The sequence below is a fragment of the Gastrolobium bilobum genome, unplaced genomic scaffold (genome assembly GCF_033153095.1).
Source record: "Gastrolobium bilobum isolate Gb01-03AN ecotype WA unplaced genomic scaffold, APGP_CSIRO_Gbil_v1 utg4431, whole genome shotgun sequence".
NCBI classification, from domain to species: domain Eukaryota; kingdom Viridiplantae; phylum Streptophyta; class Magnoliopsida; order Fabales; family Fabaceae; genus Gastrolobium; species Gastrolobium bilobum.
The window spans coordinates 259,470-287,463 of NW_026899844.1; the positions used below are offsets into that span (position 1 = coordinate 259,470).

Below are 27,994 nucleotides of genomic sequence, written 5' to 3' on the forward strand. Positions count from 1 at the left end.
AACAAAGCGAGGGAAAGCTACCCTCTATAATCTTGAAGAAATCTATCTTTGCAACCTACAGGAGGTGTGTTAAAAAACTGAACATCCCAGTTTGCAGAAAAAGCATGCGTAGCTAACCAATCAACTACCCCATTCGCTTCTCTATAAGTATAAGAGACATAAACCTGCCAGCTTCTCCCCAATAATTCCTTGATACGTAAAATCAGTCCATGTAAAGGATGCATCTCAGTATTTTGTTTGGAAAATAAATTAATTGCAACGAGTCACCTTCAAGCCACACCTTTCTATAGCCACATTCCTAAGCTATTTGAAGTCCCAAATAAGAACCCCAAATCTCAGTAGCAACCGATGAATTATGCCCCAAATTCTTTGAGAAACCAGCTAACCAATCACCTCTATAATCTCTTATATCCCTTCCACATCCAGATTGTAATCCACCTCGAGCACAAGAACCATCTGTATTAATCTTTATCCACCCTTCTAAAGGAAACTTCCAATTAGTGAAAGTTTGAATCCTAGCTGATTGCAACCGAAGACCGCCCTCTTTCAGTAGCAATTGAGCTTGGAAGTAATTATCTCTCAAAAGAAAAGCTGAACGAATAATGCTAGCAGGATCAGTCTCCAAATGCTAAAAAATCCATTCATTTCTTGCTTTACAAATTAACCAGCACACAATACCAAAAAGAGTTGACCAATTCCCAGCAGTTGAACAATTGTTGCTTTTAGCTCACATTTATTTGACAAAGAGTTAGATATCTGATAATTTTATATTTTTTTAAAGGAATATATATATATATAGGCAGAATCATTTTATACTGTTGTAAAAATTATAAGTCTTACACTAAATTTTAATTATTGATTTACGTACATTTAATGGTTGATATTTATTGGAAATTAATAATTAATTAATAAGTGAGACCCAATAAATCTCAACTGTTAGATGCACGAAAATCAACGATTCAGATTTGTTATATTTCTCTGGTCGCTGGACGTCCAGCAATAAATCTTACACCGATGATTAATTATGATTCATCGCATTTAATGCTTTCACCCCCTTTGTATGTTCATGATTCTCTGAATTTATTTGCTGAATATATATATATATATATATATATATATATATATATATATATATATATTAAACATGTTATTAATTCCCGAATCACAATTTCAATGAGATTAAGTTCCTATTTTAAAGGAGTACAAATACTGAGAAAAAAATATATATATTTTAGTGCTTCTTTCTTACCATTTTCTTGTTTTGAGTAAGACTTAAGTTAATTAATTTTTCAATGTTGGTGGAGTAGTTTAGGTCAAAGTCTCAAAAAATATTATCAAGATAACTTCAGGTAATAAATTTAATAATTTTAATTTTAAATTTGTTTATATTATCATTTAGTCACATATTCGTATATTATTAAAGAACTTAATTATTTTGACTATCCAAAAAAAAAAAGAACATTACTATTTTAGTTAAACCACTTTTAATATTCAATCATAACTATAAAATATTCCTTCAGACATAAAAATTATAAAAATTATTCAAAATTCCATTTCGATTAAATGTAGTACAAAATATTATATAATATTCCTGCAGACATAAAAATTATACAAACAGATTTTATAAAATATAATCGATAGATTGTAGCCAAAAAAAAAAAATCAAATACAATTTAAACTAGAAAATAAAATTATAATTAAGAGAAAGTAATTTTTAGAAAGAATTAACAAATTATTGACAATGTTTTTATCAAACACAATCATAATGCACCAGAGTAAAAATAAAAATATGAATTTTTTTTTTATAAAGAAATGAATCTATTCTATTATTAATATAAAGATTCTTACATTATCATAATAACTGATAGTTCTGTTTTATGAAATATAATAAAGTGAAAATATATCCTATTTTACTCCAACCCTTCGCATGTAACTAAACAAAGCCCATTTTTTTGGATACCAAAAAAAGAGAGAGCCCATTTTAGAATAGTTTGTGAAAGGAACAATACTTTGAACAAATCGGTTTCAGCTGTCTATATCAGAAATCAGAGCGACTGGGCTTTTTGGCATTGTCAATATCTTGCTCCAATTCTTTGCGAGATTCATCCCACAGCTGCGTTTCAATACCCAACTTTTTGATCTCTGCAAGTCCACGCTCAACTGCAGAAAGGATAAAGTACTAGAAGATGATATTCGAAACAGATGTAAAAAATTTACAAGAGATGGTTATTAATATTTACAAAGTACCACAGACTAGTAAAATGATAATTCTGAGTTGTTTAGCATGCTATAGCCTATACTATTCGCAGGTAAAACCACTACAGTTGGCAGAATATATACTAGAGTAGATCTTTCAATCTTCCAAGTACTTCACAAATTTTCATCCATAAAGGGTGACTTAGTATAAACGGAAATAACTCACAAATTTATCTACGACTCTTTATTCCTAGACACGTAGAATGAACCATAAACACTGGCTACAGAAGACAAAACTACAATAACAAGGTCTTAATTTTCATCCAAAAATGAATATGGCGGAACCAATACCGTAATACTTTTGAGGTTTGCAGGTAAATTACAAGGGATGGAGGAAAAAGATGGACTGTACCGTCAACTGCATCTTGTGAGTTTGGAGTCCTAGAATTATGATTGATCCAATACTGCAAACGCTCATCTGCTATGTCAGGTTCTATTTCATGCCGTTTTGCTCTCCTCCAAATATAAGTAAGCCAAGCCTAAAACGAACAGGTAGACAAGAACCCATAAACATTATCAAACGCAGCTGATGCGGACACGTTAAAGAAGAATAGTCCAGAAAAGCTCGAAATAGTCAAATCGGTATCCTTCTTAATAAATTACCCCAACAGATAAGAAAGTACCTAGCAAATTTTATCGTGTACGCGCTTCTATTGGAAATTAAAAGTTCTACCCGGTACATAATAATCATGAATATATGGTATATTAGTTATTTTCAAGAATTAATATGTTAGACACTTAAAAACTCCAAATATAGTCAAATCTGTATCCTTCTTAATAAATTACCCCAAAAGAGAAGAAAGTACATTGCAAATGTTACGTGTGTACTGGCTTCTATTTTTTTTTTTTTTTTTTAAATCGGATCACCTGATATATTTTCAGGAATTCGATTCTTTGAACTGTTTATGAGACTAATTCAGAGTTTAAAACATGTCAAGAATTAAAGTTTTAAACTCCTTCCTAACACGATACTGATGAGAATCAAACCGATCCTTTCACTACCTACTAAATTCCAATGCACCAACTAGCAGGTGCACTTACTTTTATTTGAAATTTAAAAGTTCTACCCCATCCATAATAATCATAAATATATGGTACATTACTTATTTTTAAGAACTAATTTGTTTGACACTTAAAAGACTAATATGATTAACAGTTTGACATTAATGATTTTCATGGACTAAGGTGATATTTTTTCATTTTTAAGAACTAATATACTTGATGCTAAATATTTTAAGAGTTAATTTAAAAATTCATTCGAAGGAATAATATATTATTTGACTTTAGATCACAATAACAGAAAACTTAAGCGGTGTTTGGTTTATATTACTTCATTTTCAATTGATATATTCTTACTAATAATTATAAAAGTACCACTTTATTTTTTATTTTAAAAATTTTACAAAGAGAATGATGAAAGCAACAAAATTTTAAAGTGGTGTTTGGTTTATTTTTTAGTTTTTTAGTTGATATGTTTATGGGATAGGATATTGTGACAACCAAATAATGTTACTACCAATGTTACTACCACATCTTAACCGTTTATTTTCGTCAATCAACGGTTATCATTTATTGTGAATTAATAATTAATTAATGAGTTTGATTTGAAAAATGATAACCGTTGATTGATGAAAATCAACGGTTAAGATGTGGTAGTAACATTATTTGGTTGTCACAATATCCTATCCCTATGTGTATACCAATAATTATAAAAATACTCTCTTATTTTTACTTTGTTTCCTATTTTTTAACTTTTATGAAGAAATTGGTGAAAATAAATCTTTACTTTTATCATTTCTTCTATAACATTTTAAAAACAACTAATAATGTGAAAATAATATGATATCTTATAATTATAAAAAAATATAAGCTAAAAATACAAATAAAAAACAAACTCTGGTCACTTAAATTTATAAAAATTTTCCCAGATTTTATTCCAAGTAACTCACTGAAAACACATTTTCCAGCTTTTATGAACCTCCTTCATTCTGATAAAATTTCCCGAGCTTCAGCAGATAATTTAAGTAACATACAGTAAGCTTGTTCCAAGATGCAAGCTGATTGCTTGTTTTTCTCTTCCTTTTTCTCTCTCCACACCCCCAACCTCAAATTTGCTATCTTTACATTTAAAGTCTTGCTTCCTGGGTTAACCCTTTCGAAACACAAAGAAATAAGTCCTCTGGATGTGAGTAGTGTGTAAATAGGTTGAGTTAGGTTAGGTTTTGAGTTAAATAGCTAGGTCTATATAAAAAATGTTTTGTCAAGTCTAGCCTACTAGCCTGTGTAGGCCCTAAATTACAAGTTTGGCTTGACCTATATTTAAAAAATAAAAGCCTTTGCCTAGGCGTGTTAGCTTATTTAAGTCTATTAAACATTCAACAATTAAAAGAACAATTAAAATAATATTATTTTATTATTCAAAATTATTAAAATAATAATTTTATTTAAAATAAATAATATGATATAAGCTGACCAGTAAGCTTATAGGTCCGATATGTAAAAAAAGTCTATGGCCCTGTTTTCTAAATAGATTTTTTTAACAACCTAGGCCTATTATATACTAGTTGTAATAGGTCAAGTCTGGGCTAATATAGGCTAGGCCGTAAGTCCCTATAAGCTGGCCTAACCCATTTACACCATTCTATTTTTCCTTTTCCAAGAAAAATAGCAAGGAGGAGGAGAGTTGACAAAGGAGGAGAATATTAAAGAAATGGCAGGAGAAAAATATTGAAGAAACAATGAAAATATTGTTGCATGTACCTGCTTAAATGATACATCTTCAGCCTCCTCCTGGCTCAATTCTGAAAGTAAAAAAATTATCTTTAAATGAAACATACAACATTAATGTAATTGAAGAATAGAGTTATTTAAAAAAAAAAATAAATCATTTCAGGTACTGTGACAGTCTCAATGTGAATCAACTTACAGACATGCAAGGTGTGACGATGATACTCGAGGAAGAAAAAAATGGTAGTGGGTGTAACAAAACTAAAGTGCCACGAGCTGGTCTTCTCATTACAGACAAGACGCAAAGCTGAGCTTACTTGTTTACTATCAAATAATATTATGACTCCACCAGCACTTAACTTTTTACGACATCTTCATGGCAAATGCAAAGTTTGTCATAGGAAACTTACCAAATGCATCACACTGCCCTTCAATTGGTAGTTTCAAGTCATCTACACCAAGAAATCAAGACCAGAGTCAGACCCCCATGCATATAGCAACCATTGAGAGAATGAAACCCACGAAATCGATTAAAAAATCCCTTAATAATAGGACTTGGCTTCTCCCCCGTCTTTTATTTTTTATTTAGCAAAGGACGTAAAATTTCTGATTGATTGTATCGAGGATAGTGAGCATGTGATACTTTACAGAAGAAATAATGCGAAGCTGAACTTGAATCACTCAGTAAAAAATTGTTAATCTGCACGATTCGGGGGCAAATCTACAATACACATGCTAATTGAGAGATGACGGCTGCATTTGTAGATAAAAAAATTAGTGCATGAATTATAGAACTTTGCACCTGAAAAACCAGCTTTCAGCATATTTGGTCGCCTATGTTGAGCCAATGCAACTGCCAATGCTTCTTCTACCTTTAAAACAATTACAAAGAAGAGAGCCAGTCATGGCAAAGCCCCTTTTTTCTCCTCGGTAACTAACAAATGTCATTGAATATTAATGAAAACACTGCTCGAACAGCACAAGTCAGTATTATCTACCACGTGAAACAATTTTCAGAGGTTCTCCATTCACTCCATACCGTTTAGACTTTAGGCAAATTAACTAAATAAAGGACATGGCGCCTGCACATTTTTAAAAGTAAGAATATGATAGACACCTTTAGTGAAGCTAATTCCCGCAAACCTTGCTCGACAAAAAGCATGTTCTCAATATTTCCCTCTCCAGAAAGTTCATTCAGGTCACGTTGATCTTCTGTATCCTCTAAGTCGAGGTCTGTAGTGTTGCACAAAAATTAAGGGCAGTTGTTAGTTAATCACTCCAACTTATTTTCAAGAGGTACATAACGTAACTGAGGGGGGGAAAAAATATAGAAAGCAAACAACTAAAACAGGGGGGGGGGATACAGAGTAATTACCTGTTTCCCCTTTAGCTTTCTCTCCAGCAGCTAATACAACTGCAATCGGATTGGGAGCGTACTTAGACCAGTATTTATATCTTGCTTCAGCAATCTCAGCAAGAATACCTGCCATATATTTCAGAGGCATTAAATGGAATGTGAGATTTCCACCCTCTATCCCACCTCCCCACCCAAACAAATTTTTAGTATTATCTTGCACCACGCACTCTGAGTGAGTCGGACTATAACTATATATTTGAGAGAGTATATAATTATAATATTAATTTTTTTTTCTCTTTCTATTAAACTTTAAGTAGAAAAAAAAAAAAATTAATATTAATTATATATTTTTCAAAATACATAATTATAATACGAGATTATCGGGTAGTACTCAAGATATGCTTAGTGCGATAGTAGTATTCAATATTTATCCCTCTAGTTATTTAAAAGTATAATGAAATTGAAAACTATACATGTAGATAATCCAGACTTTCAAATGTAAACAAAAGCAAATCATACTTATATTTTACCAAATAATCAGATGACTTTACCATGTTTAACGCATAGACCCCAATACTGAGCTAGCCAACACCTCTTTAAAACAACCTCTTCCTAATAGACAAAACTGAAAATCACATAAACTATCTAGAAGATTATTAAAATGAAAAAAAATTGTTATTAAAATTAAACCCTAACCATTTCTTCTGAGGTAAGTATCATTCGTTGAGTCATAAGCCGTAGCTTCTCCAATGCAGACGTCGTCTCCTCCAATGCAGCCTGACACAAAAGAATGAGAAATTTGAATTAAATTATATAAGCACAATGCTTTTAGGAAATGAATAATCCTAGGTTTTTTTACATGAAAAAAATCATGAAGTCTACTTTTTTAATGAAACATTAAATAGATCGAATTATATAAGAGTTATGAATGTTTATGATAGAAAAATATCCACTAGCGCTAGCCTAGTGGTGTGGGTGTGTGTAATAGGGAGTGTATTTAGTGTGTGTAGATGTGTTCGATTTCCTGTGACTTCAAAAATAAAAAAAAATAAATACAAAATTTTCATAACACATTAAAAAATTATTCTTTATTAAATCTCGGGTAATGAAAATAGGATGACGGCAATCCTTGTCGGTAGTTTTATTCTTGTCTAATTACAAAAAGAGAAATAGTAATCTTATGTTGTAGGAGACTACTATCTTATGTCATAGACACTTCGATAAGTGTACTGTTATTTTCTTTTCTTTTCTTTTCTCTTTTTTAGTGGTGGGTCCCATCATTTTGTGTCTTAGCATAAAATATGCTCTCTCCTACCATGAGAGTAGACAAACCCTTACAAAAAAAAGCTCAAATTCTCACGTTAAAATCTAAACATGAGATAATTTATTTTCGTTACTTGTAAGCTATACTCAAAGTTGAACGAATGTTAGGCTCACCTTCATGGGCCAAAAACTATATCTCCCAAATGTAAAAGTGGGAAGCCAATTGTTAGTAGAGCTTTTAGTAGTCCATTTGTAAATAACAGCAGATAGTATCTACTGGAAGGGGGGGTTATCTGTCAGTTGGGAACTGAGGCTGCCATTAGTGAGATGTCGTGGCAAATTGTTAATTGGTTGATATGATTGAGTTGTAATAAATAGAACCCTGTGTCAGTGTGGGAACACATCTGAATAGTATCAATAAACTTCTTTTCAGTTTCGTTTTTTTCTTCTCTCTTTCTGTTATTCTCAGTTCTTGAATTTTTCCTTCATATTCTTCAGATAGGAACCATTTCCTATCATTTTTCCCAACTGACAGATAACCCCAGTATACACTATCTGCTGCTATTTACAAATGGACTACTAAAAGCTCTACTAACAATTGGGCTTCCCACTTTTACATTTGGGAGATATAGTCTTTGGCCCATGAAGGTGAGCCTCCCCGTAACATTTGAGAGAAAGTTGAGAATCTTGAATTGAGAAAACTGAATAATTCTCATTATGCTAAACTTCAGATACAAAGTGTGTTATATACACAGTACCACTACTAACTAATTTACACGTGCATGAAATAATAACAAAATGGAAAACAGAGTGTGCTAACAGCCACTAACAACTTTAACAGACTACATTCTAACTCAGCTTAATGAAATAGTGCATGTAAATAAATCAATATATACAATTTGCAAATTTTTTTGAAACAAAACCATAAAACGTACAAGGTAAATTGCCGGATACCTCAGCATCGCCCGCTGCAACGGCTTGAAAGCCTCCATGATTCTTTGACGCACTTCTCAGAGCAGCCTGAAAAAGGAAACTATGTTCGTCATTCTCCCTAATCACATTTTTATGAGAGCCTCGTGACATGATATCAAATTTCGTATTTGCTCGCTCGGCCACTGTTTCACATTTATCCATCGCAGTGTAGTTTGTTTTGGGGCTTTAACCTCTTCACTTTATATGAATAAACTAACATAAAATAAAATTGTCCCGTGATTTTGCTCTAAATAACTTATACCTTTATTTTTTTTTATCACTTATTTATTATGGTTTAAAAACTTACTACATTTACAAAAAAATCAAAAGAAAAAAAAATCAAAATAGAAAAAAAAAGTTCAAATATATCTAAATCAAAAAAGAAGAAAAACGACTCAAGACAAAAAAGAAAAGATAAAACCAAATATATTAGAAACTTATAAAAAAGACTAAAAGTAAAAAAAAAGTGAAAATAGTCTAAATCAAAAAAGAAGAAAATAGACTCAAGACAAAAAAAAAAAAATAGAAGAAAAAATAAGATAAAAAAGAAAAAGAAATTAATGCTGTACGTTTCCAATATTTTTTATCGTATTTTTCTTTTTATGTCCTCAATCTATTTTCTTCTTTTTGATTTAAATATATTTAGTCTTTTTTTCATCTATTTTTAATTTTTTGACATTTAATTTTTTTTATCACAGTTAAAAGAAATAGAAGAAATGTTTTTTAGTATTATAAGTTTCGGAAAAAATATTTGTCCCTTTTAAAGAATGTAACATTAAGTTTTTAGGGACATGTTATATTTACAAACTTTTTTGTTTACAAACTCTTACAAATTACACTATAGGAGAAGATATGGTAATTTGTAAGAAAAATTCAAAAAGTTTGTAAACAGATCTTTCCTCAAGTTTTTAAAATATCGTTAGTCTATTTTATTCTTTTTGATTTATACATATTTAATTTTTTTTCTTTTTTTCCTTGGTTAACAATAGTTGTGGTTTATTCTATTTTCATTTTTTTCACTTTTAGTTTTTTCTATTACTATTAAAAAAATATAAGACAAAATAAGACCCAAAAAAAATAGAAGAAAAAGAAAGTGTTATAAGTTTCTGTATTTGATTTTTTTTTTTCTAATTTCTTTTGTTCTCATTTTATTTTCTTCTTTTTGATTTAGATATATGTTGCCTTGTTTTTTTTTGTCTTCAATTTTGTTTCTTCTTTTTTGATATAGGCAATTTTCATTTTTTTTTTATTTTTAGTATTTTATATTACAATTGTAAGTTTTGGATATATTTGATCTTATTTTTGTTCTATTTTTTGGTCCTAAATTTATTTTCTTCTTTTTGATTTAGATATTTTTGGACTTTTTTTCCTGTATTTTTTTTTATTTTTTATTTTATTTTTGGTTTAAAATTTTTAAAGTTACTTTAGATAACTTTATCTAATATTCACGAAAATATGCACAAAAAAGTGTGTGGGACTTTTTGGTTTAAAGTTTCTAAAATTATTTTAAATAACTTTATGTAATGTTCATCAAAATAAACAAAAAAATGCATGGGTCTATGTGGACCCATGTGAAGAGAAGAGAGAGAAAAAAAAAAACATTGGCCATGTACACTTTTGTGTGTGTATTTTGATGAACATTAGATAAATTTATTAAAATAACTTTAGAAACATTAAACCCTAGATAAAATTTGAAAAAATAAATTAAAAAATAAAAAAAGAAATATTTAAAATTATAATAAATATATACTTATTAACTCAGGTAGAATCTAACAACTATAAATTAAAAAAGCTTTAAAATTATATAAAAGTTATGCATAATTTCTTTTAAATTAAAAACTGAAAAATTTCTATTGTTCTATTTAGTAGCTAGTTTTTTTTTTTAATCTCTTTTTTCTTCTTTTCTATCCTCCCTTTTTTTGTAGAATAACAAGTTTATAAAGGTGGAAATGGACTTGGTTAGGCCAAATTTTAGCTTTAATAGCTTAAATTTATATAAAAATTTTAAAGTCTATACTGAACTATTAAGCTTAACCTGACCTATTATAAAAAATTGAAAAGCCTAATATGACCTAAAAGACTTTTTAGATCTGCCAAATTACAAACAAAATTATAATAAAAAACTCAGAACAATGATGTAGTATAAAAAGAGAGAAGGGAGGGAGGAGGATCAATCGGCAAAATTTTAACACCATATCTTCTTTTGTACCAAAAAATTTATGTATTGGAAAATGAGTTTAGGTATGAATTTGTCATACAAAGAGCAAAGATAGAGGTGCAGTGACTGCGTGAGAGTGTAAAAATTAAAGAAGCACAAGAGAAGAAAACAAATTAGGGTTATAATTAAAGTGAATAATATATATTATAAATATATTATTTTATTAAAATAATTAATAGGTCAACCTGTAGGCTTTTAAATTAGATTTTGATTTTTTAAAAGCCTAAACTTATTTTATTTACTAAATAGACCAGGCCTGATTAGGCTTAAAGTAGACCAAATTATATAGGCTCCGATAGGTTGCTTGATCTATTTCTAGTCTTAAATGTTTATTCTTTAAGAGCGAGTTGATTAAAAAATAAAGCCACTTTTAAGAATATATACTATAATTCAATCAGAAAAATATTTATGCAGTTACTGCAGATAAGTTATCTGCATTTACTCTCAAAACGACGTCGTTTTGGGATTAAAAAATTATAATTATAAAGACTATAATAATCCTGAAATAAATTAAATTACAAAAATACCATAATTTTCTTTCCATAATAACGTCATATTGGATTTACTGCAGATAACTTATCTGCGGTAACTGCAGCAAAAACTACGAACTCTAATTCAATATACAATAATAAGACCATTGAGATTTTAAGAGAATTATCAAATTTTAATGTAAAAATAGAAATTTAAAATAATTAATTAGAGAGTATAAGAAAATGAAATTTAGGGAAAAAAATAACATAATAAGAATATAAATAGTTGTTATTTAGGTTTTAAAAAAATCAAGTAAAAAATGAAAAATAATTAATAACTTAAATTTTTTTTAAAATATATAATAAAAAATAATCTCGTTACGAAACATAAAGACTGAGTTTTATTACAATAAAGGTGGGTTTAACTAACTACCAAAAAAAGGTGGATTTAACTGACAAAAAATTCAGAGAATAAAACCTGAATGTACGAATTAGTAAAAATCCAATGTATAAAAAACTGAAAAGTGCGCGAGTTATTGTTATTTAACACCGCTTATGATAGAGATATATACTATTACACCACGATTCCACACACAAGTTTCTTTGATAAATTAATATGTCGGTAATAGATGCGTAGCTACTGGGAACAGAAACCTCTCCTGGTCCTAGCAGCATGGTTATATAATGCATAAAGAAATGGAGAAAGAGTTAAGGAAAGTAAAAGGAGATAAACCTCTCTTCGCTGCAGTGCTGCCTCCTTTCTGAAAAATAAAACGAACAACACAAGTCAGAATACAAAAATGGTTAGGGAAACTGAACTTACCCGATCACTTGTGGTTTTGCTTAAGTTCACATTCATTCCAATGTTATAAGAAAAAAGTATCTATCATTTAAAATGAAATAAATTGTGTAATTTCATAAACATAAAGAGACGTGGATCCCATTTAAAAAATAAAAATAAAGACAAATAAATAAATAGAAATAGGTTATTCTATCTACTTCTTTTTTTTTGCCTATCTTTATCTATTACTCTCCAATACGATTAGATTAAAATTTTATCATGAGAGAGAAATAATAAAGGTAGTTGAGATTATGATGTTAGAGAGTGGTAAGTAAAAATAAGCAAAAAACAAAAAAAGTAAGTAGAATAACTTATCTCAAAAAAATAAAGGTATGGATCCCGCCTCTTTGTGTCTATAAAATAACACAACTTGTATCGTTTAAAATGACACACACTTTTTTCATGTTATATATATATAAAAACACTCAGCTTGACTGTGGTCTTTCTTTTTAATGTTAGTTACTTTTTCTGGTGCAGTTGATAATCTTCTTGAAAACACTCACCCATCAAATAGTAGATGTATTTCCTTCAAAATTTCACTATATGCATTGGAATAGATTCAATAAATGGCGCAAATTAGGTCTAATCTAAGAAGAAGAAAAATCATAAAACACAAAAAATAAAAGGATTAATGAACAGAAAAGTAAAGAGGATTTAGAAAATTACAATTGGACAACAATGTTCATATTTTAAACCTTACCCAAATGGGAAGGGGAATTAACTTTAACCTAACCACAAGTGTTCAAGTGTGTCGTCTGCCTGGGGGATTTTGTACCATACCAACTCTTCTCAATGCTAAACTTGCCTGCTTAAAAGCCGAGCCTCTAAAGTCACACCTTCTCCAAGATTAGCAACCTATAGGAAGTATATCAAATGTCAGGGATAATTAGTACTAATGTTAATTTTACCCCACCTGCGATTCTAGTATCGCAGAACGTACTCTGGTCTGCTAGTCCTCCAAAAAAATTTGCTTTGATTTTGTTATATGGTTAGTGTAAATAAATTTTATACCGTTACATAATGGTGTATTATTACATTATTTAATGAGTTTTACGATACATGAGACTTTAAATTCGTTGAATACTGGGACAATACTATATTCGATAACAGTGTAAAACTTACTTATTTACAGTGAAAGTACATTCAAACTAAATTACAAAATATAATAAAAATATTTAGCTTAAATCAGGACATCAGAAGTGGACACACCTTTGGGCACTAATAACATTATAATCATAAATCTGAAAATGTAACACTCTCAGTCATCAAAATTATGAACATTTTAGAACTATTTCATTTTTCTTCATTCTGTTATAAATAAGCTGTAGCAAATGAAGCATTTTGTATATCAAATTTCCTTTGACAAAAAACTGTAAGCACAACAAATTTTGTTCCACAAACTTTGATTACATGTACTTGGCTGGCACAAGGACATCATATGTACGCTTGTGCACTAGATTTTTATTTTTATTTTTGTACAACAACGCTAATGATGTTCAAGCCTTCCGTTACTAGCAAATTCCTAGTGACCTGTCCAACTAGACCAACGAAGAAACAAATATTGCCAAAGTAAGATGCACATATCGGCTGTTCCCTTAAATGTAGTACCTGTTGCTCTAGTTGCCTAACCCTTGATTCAGCTTCCTCACACTTCTCCTCTGCAAGTCGAAGCTGTCAATACACATCAAAATGGTGAGCCCAGAAAGAGAGTATATATTAAAAAAAAATCAATTTTCATAATGAAAAATCTTGATATTATTTATCACCCTTTAGCTGTATTATCACTTAATGAAGCAGCAGCAATATTCATATGACAGTGCTAAGTTGGTTACATTACATCCAATCCACCCTAAATTTATATCTGAATCTAAAAAGAAGCTACGGCATCAATATCCAAATAAGAACCGAGTGTTTCAACCAATGAAAGCAAGAAAGCAGAGGTAACACTCGATTCTTTATTCTACAGTGTCATGTTATAACTTATCAGCAACACAGCTAGAATCTCAAAAAAACTAGTGTGTCTATAAGGAGAACAATCACTCAATCCGTTGTATTTAATCACCTTTTCGACCAAATTGTCGTTTTCCTCTTGTACCATATCAAGCTGCATTAAAATTTGCACCTCATTAGTAAAATCCTGAAAAGAGATAGCAGTGATGCATGTCCAAGGCAGTGGAAGAATAAGAAATTCAGGTGCAACAAAATTAAAGGGGGATGGGGGGAGGAACAAGTACAAACACATAGCGGGTTGCTTCATGTGTGACATTGAAACGAAACAACTAACAAACAAAAAAGGCATGAATACAATGTTTAGATCGAGTGTCCAAGAACCATGGACCATACCTCATCCTCAAGCTCAGAAGTTGGACGCTGCGGCTGATTGGCAGCTTCTCTTACTTTCATACTCCCCAGATCAAGTGACAATCTACATGTTCATCAGAAGCACATAGCATTACATAAATGATATGAATTGGAAAGTAAATTTTGGATCTCAATGTCATTCCTAACTTTATGGCATACATTTTGAACCTATTATTAAAGAAATGTGGAGTATGATTCCTCTATTATACATTAATTGGAATTTGAACAGAGTAAATAAGACTTAGACATAGACGCACGTAGAAAAGAACCAAGAAAAGAGGAAGCATATATGAATCCATTGTGTATTATCGTTTCTCAAAAAGGAGAGAACAGGAACAGCAGCATACCTCCTGTCTTTTCTAATATCAAAAGGAGACTCTGAAGGAGGAATACCACCAGAAAAGGCTGGCCTGAGTGTGATAGGTACACTAGGCGGCACCATGGGAACCACCTTAGAAAGTCCACTGGGGCGGCCTGAGGTTGAGCGAGCAGATGGAGGTTGATCATTGCTCGCATTACTGGGTTGAGAAGACCGAGTAACGAGTATAGTGCGAGTGGAGGGAGACATATCCAGGGTTCGGTTTGCTGTTGTTGAACGAGCAGAGGGTGGTTGTTGCTCCACAGGCGTGGCTGTTCTAGGTGGAGGTTGCTCAACAGCATATGCAGAGACAGTTGATCGAACACTCGATATGGCTCTTACAGATTGGGGTTGTTCTACAGCGGTGCGAACTGCCTAATAGAAACAAAGTCAAAGCCTCATCAACTTGTTCCAATTAAGCAGCGTTTTTCACTTGACTATAAGATCATTAATGAATGAAGAAGCCAATTACCGCCGGGGAGCGCGATCTTGCAGATGGAGGTTGTTCTTGAGCAGAGCGAACTGACTAATAGAAACAACATGGAGACCGGAGGTTTCAGATTTCAAGTAAAGCGTAATGATCTAAAAACTCAAAGGCTGTGAAAGTCAAATTACCATTGGAGACCGTGATCTTGCGGATAGAGGTTGTTCTTGAGCAGAGCGAACTGACTAATAGTAACAGCAATGAAACCGAAGATTTCAGAATTGAAATAAACCACTACCTCAATAATGATCTAATAATTCAAAGGTTGTGAAAATCAAATTACCATTGGTGACCGCGATCTTGCGGATGGAGGTTGTTCTTGAACGTTCCGAACTGCCTAATAGAATAGCAATATCATCGAATTCGAAGGACGTTTAAAAGGAATATAATTATAAACATAATTAAGCAAGCAAAGCGATTAATAGTATACAGTGATGTGGAAGGGAGTGAAGGCAGTTACCATGGGAGAGCGAGTTGGCATTGGTCTTCCACCACCGAGACCAATACTTCCGGCGCCACTAATCGTGGAATAGTCAAGAGCAATGTCGTCATCGTCGTCGTCGTCGTCAACTCCTGTTTGATGCGACATAACCTGTGCAAGTCTCTGAGCGGCAGCTTTGGTGGCGGTGTTCTGCGCTCTCCTGACGTTGGTCATGGCAGAGCCAGTGGAACCTGCACGAGCGTGACGGTTCAGCGGCGACATCATCACCGGTGAGGACGGCGTCGTTGGCGTCCCCGTTGAGCTCTTCTGCCTCTCAAACGCTCCTCTCCGCCGATCCATCTAGAAAACCAAAAGAAAAATAAACATAAAAAAAAGAAGGAATGATCTCCTAGTCATGGATCATAAATATTTGGTGAAACTTGCCTCTGATTGGTTCAGAAATATTTGGTTGTAAGTTTGCTCTTGCGTTCTCGGATTATTATATCTCCTTGAATAGGAACTTATCACAGAATAAAAAGAATCCAGAAAATTTGGTTACTGAATTCATGGATCTCTTTGGCCTAAAATCAGAACAATTATTACTAGAGAAGAGAAGAAACAAAAAAACGAAATGATGAGGGTTAGAGAGAGTGGAAGAAAACGAAATGATGAGGGTGAGGGCAAGGAGGAGCATGGAGTGGCGTCCTGCTATTGTGGAGGGACGAAGGATCCGTTCGTTAGAGATTGGGAGGTGTGACGTGGATGCAGTCCGGAATGCTTCCATGTTATAACGGTCTCCGAACTTCCAGTAATTAGAAAAACCATTGGCCCAGATCAATTATTTTTCTTTTTTGCTCCTTTCTCTTTAGTTATTCCTTATTATTTTTACGGGATATGTTATACTTAGTATTTCATATTATCAATTCTATTATTATTAGATCAAAATTAAATGAATAGTCAAAATAATATCAAGTGAGAGTCGTTATTTAATTTTAATCTAATAATAATAAAATCGATATTAAGAAGTGATAAAAAAAATAATAAGTATAATCTTCCCTTATTTTTTTATCAAAGAATATTACCATAATATAAAATTTATGATCTTCCCAACTTCTTAGCTACATGCAATTAACATTTCCTTAATGTTTCGCTTTCCTTTTGTTTTTCCCCCCCTCTCTTTGAGTCTTTGCATATTCAGTGCTAAATATAGTTTGAAATTATTTCCGTGATTTAAGAGTATTTCAATTTAAATATTTTAGAATTGAAATTATCTACAAATATATGTTTTATTTTACAAAATCCTAGCATATAATTTGTCAACAATTTTTTAAGAATGGATTGTATTAATTATGATGTTAAAATTTGATTAATGGGCAAATTATTACCTATCTCATTTTCTTGCTTTTTAATTTTAATCTTTACCTTCAAATTTTAAAATTTATTGTTTTATATTTTTAATTAAATTAGTAACCTAAGCATTTGTTTTCGTATTGTACTTGGCACTGCAAGCAAGGCTTAGCTTCCTCAAGATCTCACACGCCCCCTCTTCTATCATAATTTCATATTACGGATGCCTTTGGCTTGTCACCCTGCTCAATCTTGCTTGGTGCTTTCTCCAGGTTTGGTTCATATGTTAATTACTTGGTTTAGTATCTTTTTGATTATAATTTGTACACCGCTTCCATGGGTTGGTGCTTGGTAGTGACTAGTCCTTCAGAGGAAGTGGGATTCAAAATTCTTTGTTCACTTCTTAATCTATGGAAGCTCTGTGTTACTTAAGTTGTCAGCTGACGTAGAATTGTTACTTGAGCTCTTTTATTTCACATATTTTGTGTTGCGTCGTATATGCGTTGGACTTTGATTTTTCTAGTGCTCTTTTCTAGTTTATTAGTACCCGTGATGCCATGATACTTGAGACTTGAGAGGTTAACATGCTTTAATCTTTGGTGGCTCAGGCATGGGAGTGTACACTGGGAAAGAGCTGGCAAGGAACTTGTTATCCTTGTTTACTACTTCCGCAATGCTGTTTTTGGAAGTAAGCATGGTGGCTTGGAAGCAATGACACGAAATTTAAGTATCTCAGGGCTCATTGTTGGTTTGGATATATTATTAGAAGGTATTTCTTGATTTTTTTTTGGTAAGCTGTATTTCTTGATTTTTACTATACGTGTGCTTGTGCTTCTTGTAATTATGTTTTCATAATGTGATCAATACTATTAGGTGGAGAGAAGAAACTCTCTTTTATTTTTTAAAACATAAATGCTATCTCACTAGCCAAATTAACTTGTTTTTTCATGCCATATACGCGTATGTGGGAAGAAAATGGATTTCTGGTTAGCCAAAGGGAAGGGGATTGTGGATTCCAATTTTTTTTATGGGAACTTCTGCATTAATCATGCACTGATGTAATTGAAGAATAATTGCACCTTTTCCTTTGTAGAACCTGTTTTTGGGAAATTAAGGCTATGTTTGAAAGTGTTTTGGTTTTTTTGTTTTGAAAACTATTTTATGAAATAGTTTTTTAGAGTTGATTTTCAAAACTAGAAAAGAAAAAATTCTGTTTGGTAAATTAATTTTGAAAAGAGATTTAAAAATTATAAAACAAAAAAACTTGTTTGCAATAAACGAGTGTCAAACCTGATACATGAAAATGACTTATTATTATTTACAATTGTGCCATTAATGAGAACAATTTGTTCTCGTCTTCTCATTCTTTAAGAATTGAAACTCAAAACAAAAATAAAAACACCTATGAGGTGTTCTATAATTTTAGTTCTAAAAGTCAAAAAAGCATTTTGAGAATAGGTTTCAAAAAACACCATCAATCAAACAAGTTCTTTTATACTTTTGTTTTTAAAATTTAAAAACTGTTTTCTAAAACAGTTATCAAAGAGGCCCTAAGTCATTTTCTCTCTCTTTCTTCTTCCTCTCTCTGGACGGCCCACATGAGTTGGACCGCATAAACCACTATATATTTGCTCCTGTTTTTGACCGGCTGCTAGGATCTTTTTTTTTTTTGAAAATATTTCAATCGGTTCATCACTTCGCAACTAATCCGATTCAGGACGGGTTCAGGATTAAGACTTTAAACCCTTCTCAAAAGTGATACTGGAGGGATTCGGGGCCGCTAGGATCTCTATCCTGGATTAGCCCCTAGGATCTGTTTTGGACAGGCACCCAGCCAGGACTAAATTTAATGGGCCCATTCTAGGCCCAATACTATTGGACTAATTTCCCATTCCCTTGCGCACATACCTCATCCTTGTTGTGAGAGTACATTGCCCTTAAGTTAAGCAGAGCGCATGTCGTTACTTGGAACGGAGAAAAATGAACCACTCTTTCTTCTCCGTCCTCTTGGCTGTTGGCTCCCTATATAAACAACCTCTCCATGCTGGAAGAGGGATCTCGGGATCAATCGTGTGTTGTTTGTATTTTAATAACTTCCCTATTGAGCTCAGCCTTCCTCATACCTTCATCCATTAGACTATTGTTACATTGAAACATCATTCCTCACGTGGAAAACATTTACTGTCATCATATTCCCCCATCTTTAATACAATTAAACTGAATCGGCCCTGTATATATTTTGATTTGGAATCGTATTATTCGTCGACAGCAATGAGCAACACTCATCATGTGAAGCGCAACTTGTGGGTTGTCCACAAGCTGTTGCTCACTGCCGTTTGTGGCTTCATATTGTTCATGTACCATTCCAGGTGTAGAGAAAGGTTACCTGGTAAGTTAATTGCTGGGATTGTTACATTATGTCTATTCTTAGTTTATGATTGTTAAGTGAAGACCCTTCAATTATTTTTATATTATTTCTCTCTGTTACAGTTGTCTGTTATCACTTACCGTGCCTTTTATCTTCCTCTTTTGCATTTAACATTTCTGCCAGAATTTTTATAGGTTATAGTTTCCTTCACTTGATAATCTGAACTTCAGTTTCGACTTTTCAAACCTTTGTACAGTACCATTGTTCAAAGACAGCTTTCATTGTATTGGTTTGAGACTCTGACTGATTGTTCTTTGTGTCGTGATTACAGGAGGAAAATTTTCACTTGGAAAATGTCTGTTATTCGGAGACGAAAGATGCTGGTTTATTCGAAGCTAATTGGGAGTGATGTTGTATCAACTGTTAAATGTGGTTACAGTGTAATCATCGCAAGGCATCCCGATCAAGACATTATGTGAATAAAGTAAATATGTTAGAAGATCGCGTTATTATATGAAAGGATGTTAATGGACAGTAAACACCATACTAATGGACAGTAAACACCATACGTGTTCTGTTATTTACCAGATTTGATGTAAAACATTTAGGGGTTGTTTGATAGATTGGATTTTTTCCGGATTCCGAAAAACTGAAATTTTTAAAATTTTAAATTTTTAGATATTATCATAAACTGAATGTAAAAATCATATTTTTAAAAATCGAGATTTCCGAACAAATAAAAATTTCTCGTGTACCAAACGGTTGTTTGATAGATTGGATTTTTTTGAGAATGTTAGTAAAGTGGTAGATATAATTCATAAATGCTTATATTTGGTATGGAGTAGGGAAAATTTGCCCTAGGAAAAATATTTTGATGAAAATTTTTTTGTAGTATAAAAATAAAGGAAAATGCCCACTTGAGAATACCACATTGACAGACATATTTTGATTTCCTTATCAAACTCAAACTTGTAGCAATTTTATACTAACATTTTTCTATATTTTGATTTCCCTGTCAAACTCAAACTTGTAACAATTTTATACCAACATTTTGCTGGTAATATTTCGACCTATCAAACAATTTTTTTATAACTTTCCCAAAAAAATCACTTTTCCACATTTTCCACTATTTTCACAATAATTGTATTTCTCTGGTCAAATTTTTTTTCACCTCTAGTAAATGCCTCTTAGGTGGTGTTTGGTTGGGAGCTTTTCAGCGGATATTTATCTTTCTCAAATATTGACTTTTAGAAACACCATGTTTGTTTCAACGTTTTTCACCAAAAACCCATCTATCCAATTTGTCTGGATTTATGAGAAACATAGATATCCACACTGTTTAGAAACCCAATTTGAAGGTGGAATTTTTCGAAAAACCGGTTATCTGGCTTTTAATGCACTGTTAATTTCATAAAGCTACCTAATTTTCCCAGTAAAATTTTTCCCCACCAAACAACTTTTTTTTACATTTTTCTACCTATCTCACTTTATCTATCTTTTCAATCATTTCTCTATCTATCTCATTTCCCTACTATTCCAAAAAAATTTCCTGAACCAAACGCCTCCTTAGAACTTCTTATTTACCTAGTATTATTTTCAGGTTTTTTGGCTTTCCACTAAGTAATTTAATAGTGAGAATTTTAGTTCAAACCTCAGCTATACAACAAATTTAAGAGACTGCATTCACGGTTCCAATTAAATTATCATAAAATATCCCAGACATAAATCTATCTCTAGTAATATTAACATAAAATATGACTAAGACAAATTTAATAGTAATTTATAAATCTATGGTAACAATGGTCCAATGCACCCTCTATTTTAATAAGGAGATAGTCTTACAGGGCGTACTCCGAGACCAAGGTGACGGGAGTAGATTGTGAGGTTATCTACCCAAAAAAAACACTTCATATAATTTCAAAAAAATAAAGGCTGGGCTAACTTGTTTTTCTTCTCAACTTGCTAAAATAGCAATAGCAGAGTTCACCGCTATCACACTCGAGACTGAAAATTGCCCCATCTCATAAGTATCGACGAGTATGGAGAGTATGAGCTCATGTTAACCAAAACATTCTGGTACATGTTTACTCTAAGAATTCTTTTTTTGAATGATGTCTTCAATAAGATCTGCAGCATCCTGAACTGTAGTGATGCTCTGCGCACTGTCCTCTTCCACGCTAATACCAAATTCCTCCTCGAGCCCCATAACGATCTCAACCTAAATGACAGGGCATTTAAATGAAATCCACAATCATTTAAGTGTCATGGCTCTTAATTTATACGCAAGATACTACATATAAGAAATGAGCATAAAAAAGTAACATGTTGAAAGTTCGCATGATGTTTCTGATTACCGTGTCAAGGGAATCAGCTCCAAGAGCTGCAAATGTTGACTCCCCAGTAATTTTAGAATTACCGGGTAAAGCCAGCTGCTTCTTTACTATTTTGCATACCTTGTCTACTGTCTCTGGTTTTGCCTGCTCAATAAAGCTTTCAACATAGATATTAAAGAAGCAACTATACCCAAACAAAAGAGAGAGAGAAGGTAAGTCCCAATAATTTAATCGGTCATTTTACATGGATGAAAAGCTATTCCTTCATAAGAAATCTGGGAATCGACTAATGGCACAGGGTAATACTAGTCACTTCTAGAAAGAGCATCACATTATTCAATTCTGACTTGCTAGAGTTGATTTATTAAATAGGAGAATGATCCGTTTACAAACTTTTTTTACAAATTACATTAAGTATGACCGGTCATACATTCTTGATTAAAGTATGACCGGTCATACTTAATGTAGTTTGTAAACAAAAAGTTTGTAAATATAATTTTCCCCTATTAAATATATGTATGCACATAATGCACTTAAACATACATATGGACTAATTAACTATGTGGATATACTTAGACAAGTAACGAATTGTCAGCATACACTTAGCTTGTTATAAACCATCCAGAAGCTTAAAAAAACAAAAGGTTCAAGAATCCAGAGCATTATTTAATTTAAAGATTCTAATAAAAAGGTTGAAGATCTTTGCAGCAATATCTGCATAAAAGTGAACAAACAGTAATATATTGAAGTTCTAAATGCTGGAGTTTCTTCAATTGAAACCATCTCTTGTCTTACAAAGCATGGAATTTATGCAGGTAACTACAGGTCCATAGCCAAGGGATAAATGAGACAAAGAACAAAACTTAATTTACTAAAAACAGAAAATTGGGAAGTAATCTCAGGTAATAGACTATGCATACCGTTTCACCTTTAACATCACAATTTCTATCAATTAATCATTTCTCAGACTCAGCTTCAAACAGATAGATTTCACTACGAGCAATCCATATGAGGAAATTCCTATTAGCTATGGTCTCAAGAAGTCTTAAATCTAGTCATTTAATGTAAATGCAAGCAGAAGTTAATCTCTAAAGTATGAAAGATCATCAAACATTCCACTAGCTACTTACAGCACAGGAAACTGTAAGGCGAACGGAGGGTGGCTGCAAGCTAAAAGAAACGTTTTTCTTCCCGTAGCTAGAAATTAAAGCAGACCTTGGGCCAGAAATTGAATTAAATGCCTGCTCAAACATATTCATCCAGAAGAAGTGCATTCAGGAATTAATATACAGATAAATGAAAAAAAATAAATAAATACATTTCTAAGATACTAAAGCAGCTTATATTATTTTTATGAACGTGACACAGACGAAAGCGGTCATAAAAATCATATCCTATAACACAAATTATAAACACCTTAATCAACGCAAAACTGTATATGACTGAGCAGAAATAATAGAAAACTTGTTCATGAGAATAAAAAACAGCTGCCAAATGGTGAACAGATCATTACACAAAGAAGCAAAGTGAAGCGCACAGTAGTGCTTATGATTGATTAAAAAGGAGGGTCGAAAAGGATACCAGTGTGTGATTAAAGCGAGGAAGGAGAGAGCAAATGGAGATTGATGTTCCAGTAACTGCATTGGTCGCCATCGTGGCGTGGTGTGGAAGTGCAAAGGCGCAGAAAGAACAAATGGAGATAAAAGAGAGAGGGAGAGAAGGTGGCGGAGAATGCGAAGAGTGTGACGAAGAAGAAATAAATAGGTACCTTGGACTTAGTAGGACCCGCGATTTTTGGGTGTAAGAGAAAGAGAGTCTAAGGTGGATTTTAATTTTTTTTCAAACATTGATAGATAGCAAACACAGTAAGCCCAGTTATAGTGTAGGGCTAGGCCCAATTGTAAATTCAACTTTAAGGCCCGTAATTGCATTTTCGCAGTGATGGTGTAGATCGGGGTGAGGCAAGTGAAGCACGATGATGATGACTAATCCCGTTCAGAGTGCATAGTGATTCTGATTCTTCCATTTCCATTGCTTTAGTGAGAGAGAGAGAGAGAGAGAGAGAGAATGGTGAGGGAAGTGTCAGAGAGTTGCATGGATAGCCTGTTGACGGAGATGGTTGCGTGCTATTGCAATCGATTCTACGCCAATAAGCCCGATCTTGCTGCCCGCAGGATCGAGGCCATTGGATATCAGGTCGGTCACCAGCTCTCTGAAAGGTTGTTTCCAAACCCTAATTTCAACTAATTCATCTTTCATTTACGCTTCCTTATTTCATGCTTTTAGTTATCTATATCTCTATCGCTTCATTTACATTGAAATTTCTGGATGGAGATCTCTGCTGAGACATGATAGTAATAGTGTGATCTAGAAAGGTTATGGAATTACACAAATAAGCTCCAAAACCAAATTACACTAAGATAATATTTAGGCTTATGTTTTCGTGATAAACCTACATTACTTTGATGATATTGATTATTTTGGGTAGGTTTACTTTGTGATGTTTCTATTCTAATTCTACATTACGGCTCTATGTAGTGAATTATTAATGGATTGGGAAAAATGTGCTCTGTGTGTGTGTTAACTCTTGTTGTCAGGTATACCATGGAGCGGCCTCGGTTCAGTGATCATCTTGAGGCAATCAAGTTCATCTGCAAGGATTTTTGGTCTGAGCTCTTTAAGAAGCAGATAGACAACTTGAAGACAAACCATAGGGTGATTTAAAAGCTGAACTCAAAAGGTGGTATATATTGCTATATTGTTTTTGATTGGGATCGTCATGGTATTTGGTTCCGCTGCAGGGTACCTTTGTATTGCAAGATAATAAATTTCCCTGGCTTGCACGGATGTCAGTTGATCCATCTGCTGATAATGGTAGTTTAGTTGAAGATAATTCTTCACCTACAGCTGAAAACAAGGCAGCACATGCAATGAGCATGCATCTATACTTCCCATGCGGGATCATTAGAGGAGCTCTTTCCAACTTGGGAATTCCTTGTGCAGTTTCTGCAGATATATCAAACCTTCCAGCATGTACGTATTTCTCTCTCTCTCTCTAACACACACAGATAAGAGATGTCTTTTCAGGGATGGAGAAGAGTTCCTTTTCATTATGAATGTTTTGTGGATGTACAAGTTATATCCTTCTAAGTCAGGTAATGATTATCTCACATTGCGTGTGAGAAGTATGATGTGAATAATCTGATCTGTTTTGAATAGTTTAAATAGGTTCCTGTCCATTTGATATCTAGTGGCTTACATAGAGAAATTTAAGTGTGTGAGAGCATCATTACTTTTGAAAGTATCATTGTTAGATTTTGGTTATAGTTTTCCTGATCAAATTTATGTTGGGTGAAGTTGTGCGTGTGTGTTTTTTATCATGTTTAAACTTGTATGCTTTTGCAAATAGATGAATCATTCTTCATCATTGACTGATTAGTTACAGAAAAAACCATGGAAGGATAGCCTAGTGCATGAGGCTTCCACCTTTGTGGGGTATGGACTGTGTTTAGCCCTACCCCCATTAGTGGAGACTGAAGAGGCTCATAAGGCTGTTTCTGTGCTTAGAACCTATGATCACCAGGTCACAAGACAACAGCTTTACCATTGCACCAAGGCTCACTTTCCAGCTACAGAAAAAAAGTCTGGATTTTTTAGTTAATGATTTAGTTTATTTAGGTCCTGCTCGATGATAATCATGTTGTAAAAGACAGTGGGTGAAAATCAAGTATAGATTCTAATTTGTGTATGATACCAGATATATTAATTAATGGTATAAGCAGAGTGCAATAAAATAAAACGAACTAACTTGATCAGAAGCAGAAGTATGCAGAATAATGATGATGAATCCGAGCCCAACTGAAGTTGTCTCCTTAAGACAATTTGTTCCCTCACTAAGGTGCCGAAGGTTGATGAACACTTGTCTCCCAGTATAGAACGAATTTGCGTTTCAAGAATGATGGCAACAATCAATCAAGAGCCCAAACGAACACAACTGGATGTCTGAGGAATCGCACCATGTACGGTATGAATGCATGTGTGCACGAACGAAGTAAAAATTCGTCAGAGTAACGATGCAAAAAACTGGATAAATTTCTGACGGTGAGAATGTCTATTTATAGACTCCGATAACGCATGATGAACTGCCGTTGGCGAACCGCCGCGTCTGACGGAGAACCATCACAATCGGTGACCGGTTCGGTTCAAGAATGATGGCAACAATCAATCAAGAGCCCGAACGAACACAACTGGATGCCTGAGGAATCACACCATGTACGGTATAAATGCATGCATGCATGCACGGACAAAGTAAAAATCCGGTAGAATAACGATGGCAAAAACTAGATAAATTTCTGACGATGGGAACGCCTATTTAGAGACTCCGATAAGGCACGATGTACCGCCGCCGGCGAACTGCCGTGTCTGATGGCGGCGAACCATCACAATCAGTGACCGGTTTGGTTCAAATTTAATCGAACGCACCGGTTCGGTTCAAAACGAAACCGAAAGGAAGAACCAGTTCAGTTAAGAATTTGGCGGGGAATAACATTTCAGTTTGAATTTGGAGGGAAGCAACGGTTGGACAAAAGAAAACAAATTTCATCCGCCCTCACGCGCGACTGACCGAACCAAACCGGACGGACGACGGCGGTTGATAAGTTCATAGTTGTATTACTGATAGGAGGGGGCGGGTGTGTGGTGGACCAATTCCCACCTAAGTCCTCTCTCCTCCACAAAATATGGAGTGCCCCAAGGGGCAATCTAGGAGTTTATGGTGGGAGCTTATAAACTTTCCATCTCTTACTAGTTGTCAAATGTGGGAATAACGATGCAAAAAAACTAGATAAATTTCTGACGATGGGAACGCCTATTTAGAGACTCCGATAAGGCACGATGTACCGCCGCCGGCGAACTGCCGTGTCTGATGGCGGCGAACCATCACAATCGGTGACCGGTTTGGTTCAAATTTAATCGAACGCACCGGTTCGGTTCAAAACGAAACCGAAAGGAAGAACCAGTTCAGTTAAGAATTTGGCGGGGAATAACGTTTCAGTTTGAATTTGGAGGGAAGCAACGGTTGGACAAAAGAAAACAAATTTCATCCGCCCTCACGCGCGACTGACCGAACCAAACCGGACGGACGACGGCGGTTGATAAGTTCATAGTTGTATTACTGATAGGAGGGGACGGGTGTGTGGTGGACCAATTCCCACCTAAGTCCTCTCTCCTCCACAAAATATGGAGTGCCCCAAGGGGCAATCTAGGAGTTTATGGTGGGAGCTTATAAACTTTCCATCTCTTACTAGTTGTCAAATGTGGGACTTTTTAGTTTATAACCCACACACCCTCTTATCTTCCCTTTCTTTTTTGCTTCTAAACCACTTCTTATTCATAACCCATGAGATTCCAACAAATCATGTCAATCAAGTTAGTTCTCAAATAATTTGTGATCTGTGGGTCTTTCCATTGTGGAATAAAATTATTGGATGGTGCTGACGATAAAGTGGGATACTTTGATTCTAATAGCCCCTGGAATAATTGCTTCAATTAGGAAGTTTGTGCATTTGTTTGTATAAAGTTTATGTTAATCTCTAGATTTTTTAATCTGTGTTTGTTAATTTGGGACAATTCAAACAAGATTGTTTCTCCTCACACATATATAGACATTACGACGTTAATTGGTCTTTGCTTTCCATGTTTATATCTGTTAAAGCATCTCATTTACCGGCTCTGTGTTCAATATTTCACTAATGAGTAATGTGTATGTTTGTGTATGAAAATTTGCCTTGTCTGCTTGATTTGCTCTGATCAGTCTACTTTTGCACATCATTGAGCAGGTTCATTTGTGGTCCGTATAAAAGCTTGATGAGTTCATAGTTGTATTACTGATAGGAGGGGAATCAAAACATGCTTTGATGCTTGTGAGCTCTTTTGTCGTAAATTTGCTGGACTGGGGAATGTTTCTTTGCCGTATTTAAACTGTCAAATATTATCGATTTGGTTGTAGAGGAAGGGATCCTGAGCAAGTATTTTGATAGAACGAGGATTTGGTTCTTTCAGATGCAGATTGTGTGGAGATTACGATAATGTGTTTCGTAAAAAATTATGGCGGTGTGTGGCAAGACGTTGGGAATTTAAGTCAGTGTAATGTTATCGCTCTTGTATTGAATGCTAACCTTACAATTATAATACTTTTTCCTTATTTGATCACCAATTTG

At 33.5% G+C, this 27,994-nt stretch overlaps 4 protein-coding genes across 4 annotated transcripts; 2 read left to right on the forward strand and 2 right to left on the reverse strand.

The window, feature by feature from the left end:
* Positions 1-298: 298 nt before the first annotated feature.
* LOC133293887 (coiled-coil domain-containing protein SCD2-like) lies at positions 299-16,088 on the reverse strand. The gene is made up of 21 exons (XM_061492510.1): positions 15,768-16,088; positions 15,591-15,644; positions 15,439-15,492; positions 15,296-15,349; positions 14,813-15,198; positions 14,448-14,529; positions 14,167-14,208; positions 13,713-13,775; positions 12,906-12,959; positions 11,997-12,020; positions 8,558-8,623; positions 7,037-7,117; positions 6,892-6,952; positions 6,359-6,466; positions 6,101-6,216; positions 5,795-5,855; positions 5,394-5,435; positions 5,017-5,057; positions 2,609-2,735; positions 2,056-2,160; positions 299-591 (listed from the first exon to the last, which is right to left on the reverse strand). The coding sequence occupies exons 1-21, from the start codon at positions 16,086-16,088 to the stop codon at positions 299-301; spliced, it is 2,235 nt and encodes a 744-aa protein (XP_061348494.1).
* A 308-nt stretch (positions 16,089-16,396) lies between these two features.
* On the forward strand, positions 16,397-19,852 carry LOC133293888 (protein CANDIDATE G-PROTEIN COUPLED RECEPTOR 2). The gene is given in 8 exon segments (XM_061492511.1): positions 16,397-16,460; positions 17,205-17,347; positions 17,684-17,696; positions 17,699-17,767; positions 17,770-17,842; positions 19,300-19,351; positions 19,353-19,637; positions 19,775-19,852. Coding segments are annotated over 8 exon segments (777 nt in total).
* Positions 19,853-21,295: 1,443 nt separating this feature from the next.
* On the reverse strand, positions 21,296-23,491 carry LOC133293876 (acyl carrier protein 1, chloroplastic-like). Its single transcript, XM_061492501.1, has 4 exons — positions 23,358-23,491; positions 22,907-23,017; positions 21,798-21,920; positions 21,296-21,661 (listed from the first exon to the last, which is right to left on the reverse strand). Exons 1-4 carry the CDS (start codon positions 23,427-23,429, stop codon positions 21,533-21,535), a joined length of 435 nt encoding a protein of 144 aa, XP_061348485.1. The 5' UTR covers positions 23,430-23,491; the 3' UTR covers positions 21,296-21,532.
* Positions 23,492-23,725: 234 nt separating this feature from the next.
* Positions 23,726-27,983, forward strand: LOC133293853 (uncharacterized). The gene is made up of 4 exons (XM_061492469.1): positions 23,726-23,995; positions 24,374-24,491; positions 24,578-24,809; positions 27,614-27,983. Exons 1-4 carry the CDS (start codon positions 23,844-23,846, stop codon positions 27,640-27,642), a joined length of 531 nt encoding a protein of 176 aa, XP_061348453.1. The 5' UTR covers positions 23,726-23,843; the 3' UTR covers positions 27,643-27,983.
* Positions 27,984-27,994: the final 11 nt, after the last annotated feature.

Excerpts from the sequence above, each read along its gene's own strand:
- LOC133293887 (XM_061492510.1), bottom strand. The coding sequence starts at position 16,088 with ATGGATCGGCGGAGAGGAGCGTTTGAGAGGCAGAAGAGCTCAACGGGG. Across the intron at positions 15,199-15,295 it reads CAAGATCGCGCTCCCCGGCG|GCAGTTCGCACCGCTGTAGA; the intron begins GTAATTGGCTTC and ends TGTTTCTATTAG. Across the intron at positions 12,960-13,712 it reads TTAGGCAACTAGAGCAACAG|GTTGCTAATCTTGGAGAAGG; the intron begins GTACTACATTTA and ends TACTTCCTATAG.
- LOC133293876 (XM_061492501.1), bottom strand. The coding sequence starts at position 23,429 with ATGGCGACCAATGCAGTTACTGGAACATCAATCTCCATTTGCTCTCTC. Across the intron at positions 23,018-23,357 it reads CTCGCTTTAATCACACACTG|GCATTTAATTCAATTTCTGG; the intron begins GTATCCTTTTCG and ends ATGTTTGAGCAG. Across the intron at positions 21,662-21,797 it reads GAGCTGATTCCCTTGACACG|GTTGAGATCGTTATGGGGCT; the intron begins GTAATCAGAAAC and ends CCTGTCATTTAG.
- LOC133293853 (XM_061492469.1), top strand. The coding sequence starts at position 23,844 with ATGGTGAGGGAAGTGTCAGAGAGTTGCATGGATAGCCTGTTGACGGAG. Across the intron at positions 23,996-24,373 it reads GGTCACCAGCTCTCTGAAAG|GTATACCATGGAGCGGCCTC; the intron begins GTTGTTTCCAAA and ends TCTTGTTGTCAG. Across the intron at positions 24,492-24,577 it reads ACTTGAAGACAAACCATAGG|GGTACCTTTGTATTGCAAGA; the intron begins GTGATTTAAAAG and ends GTTCCGCTGCAG.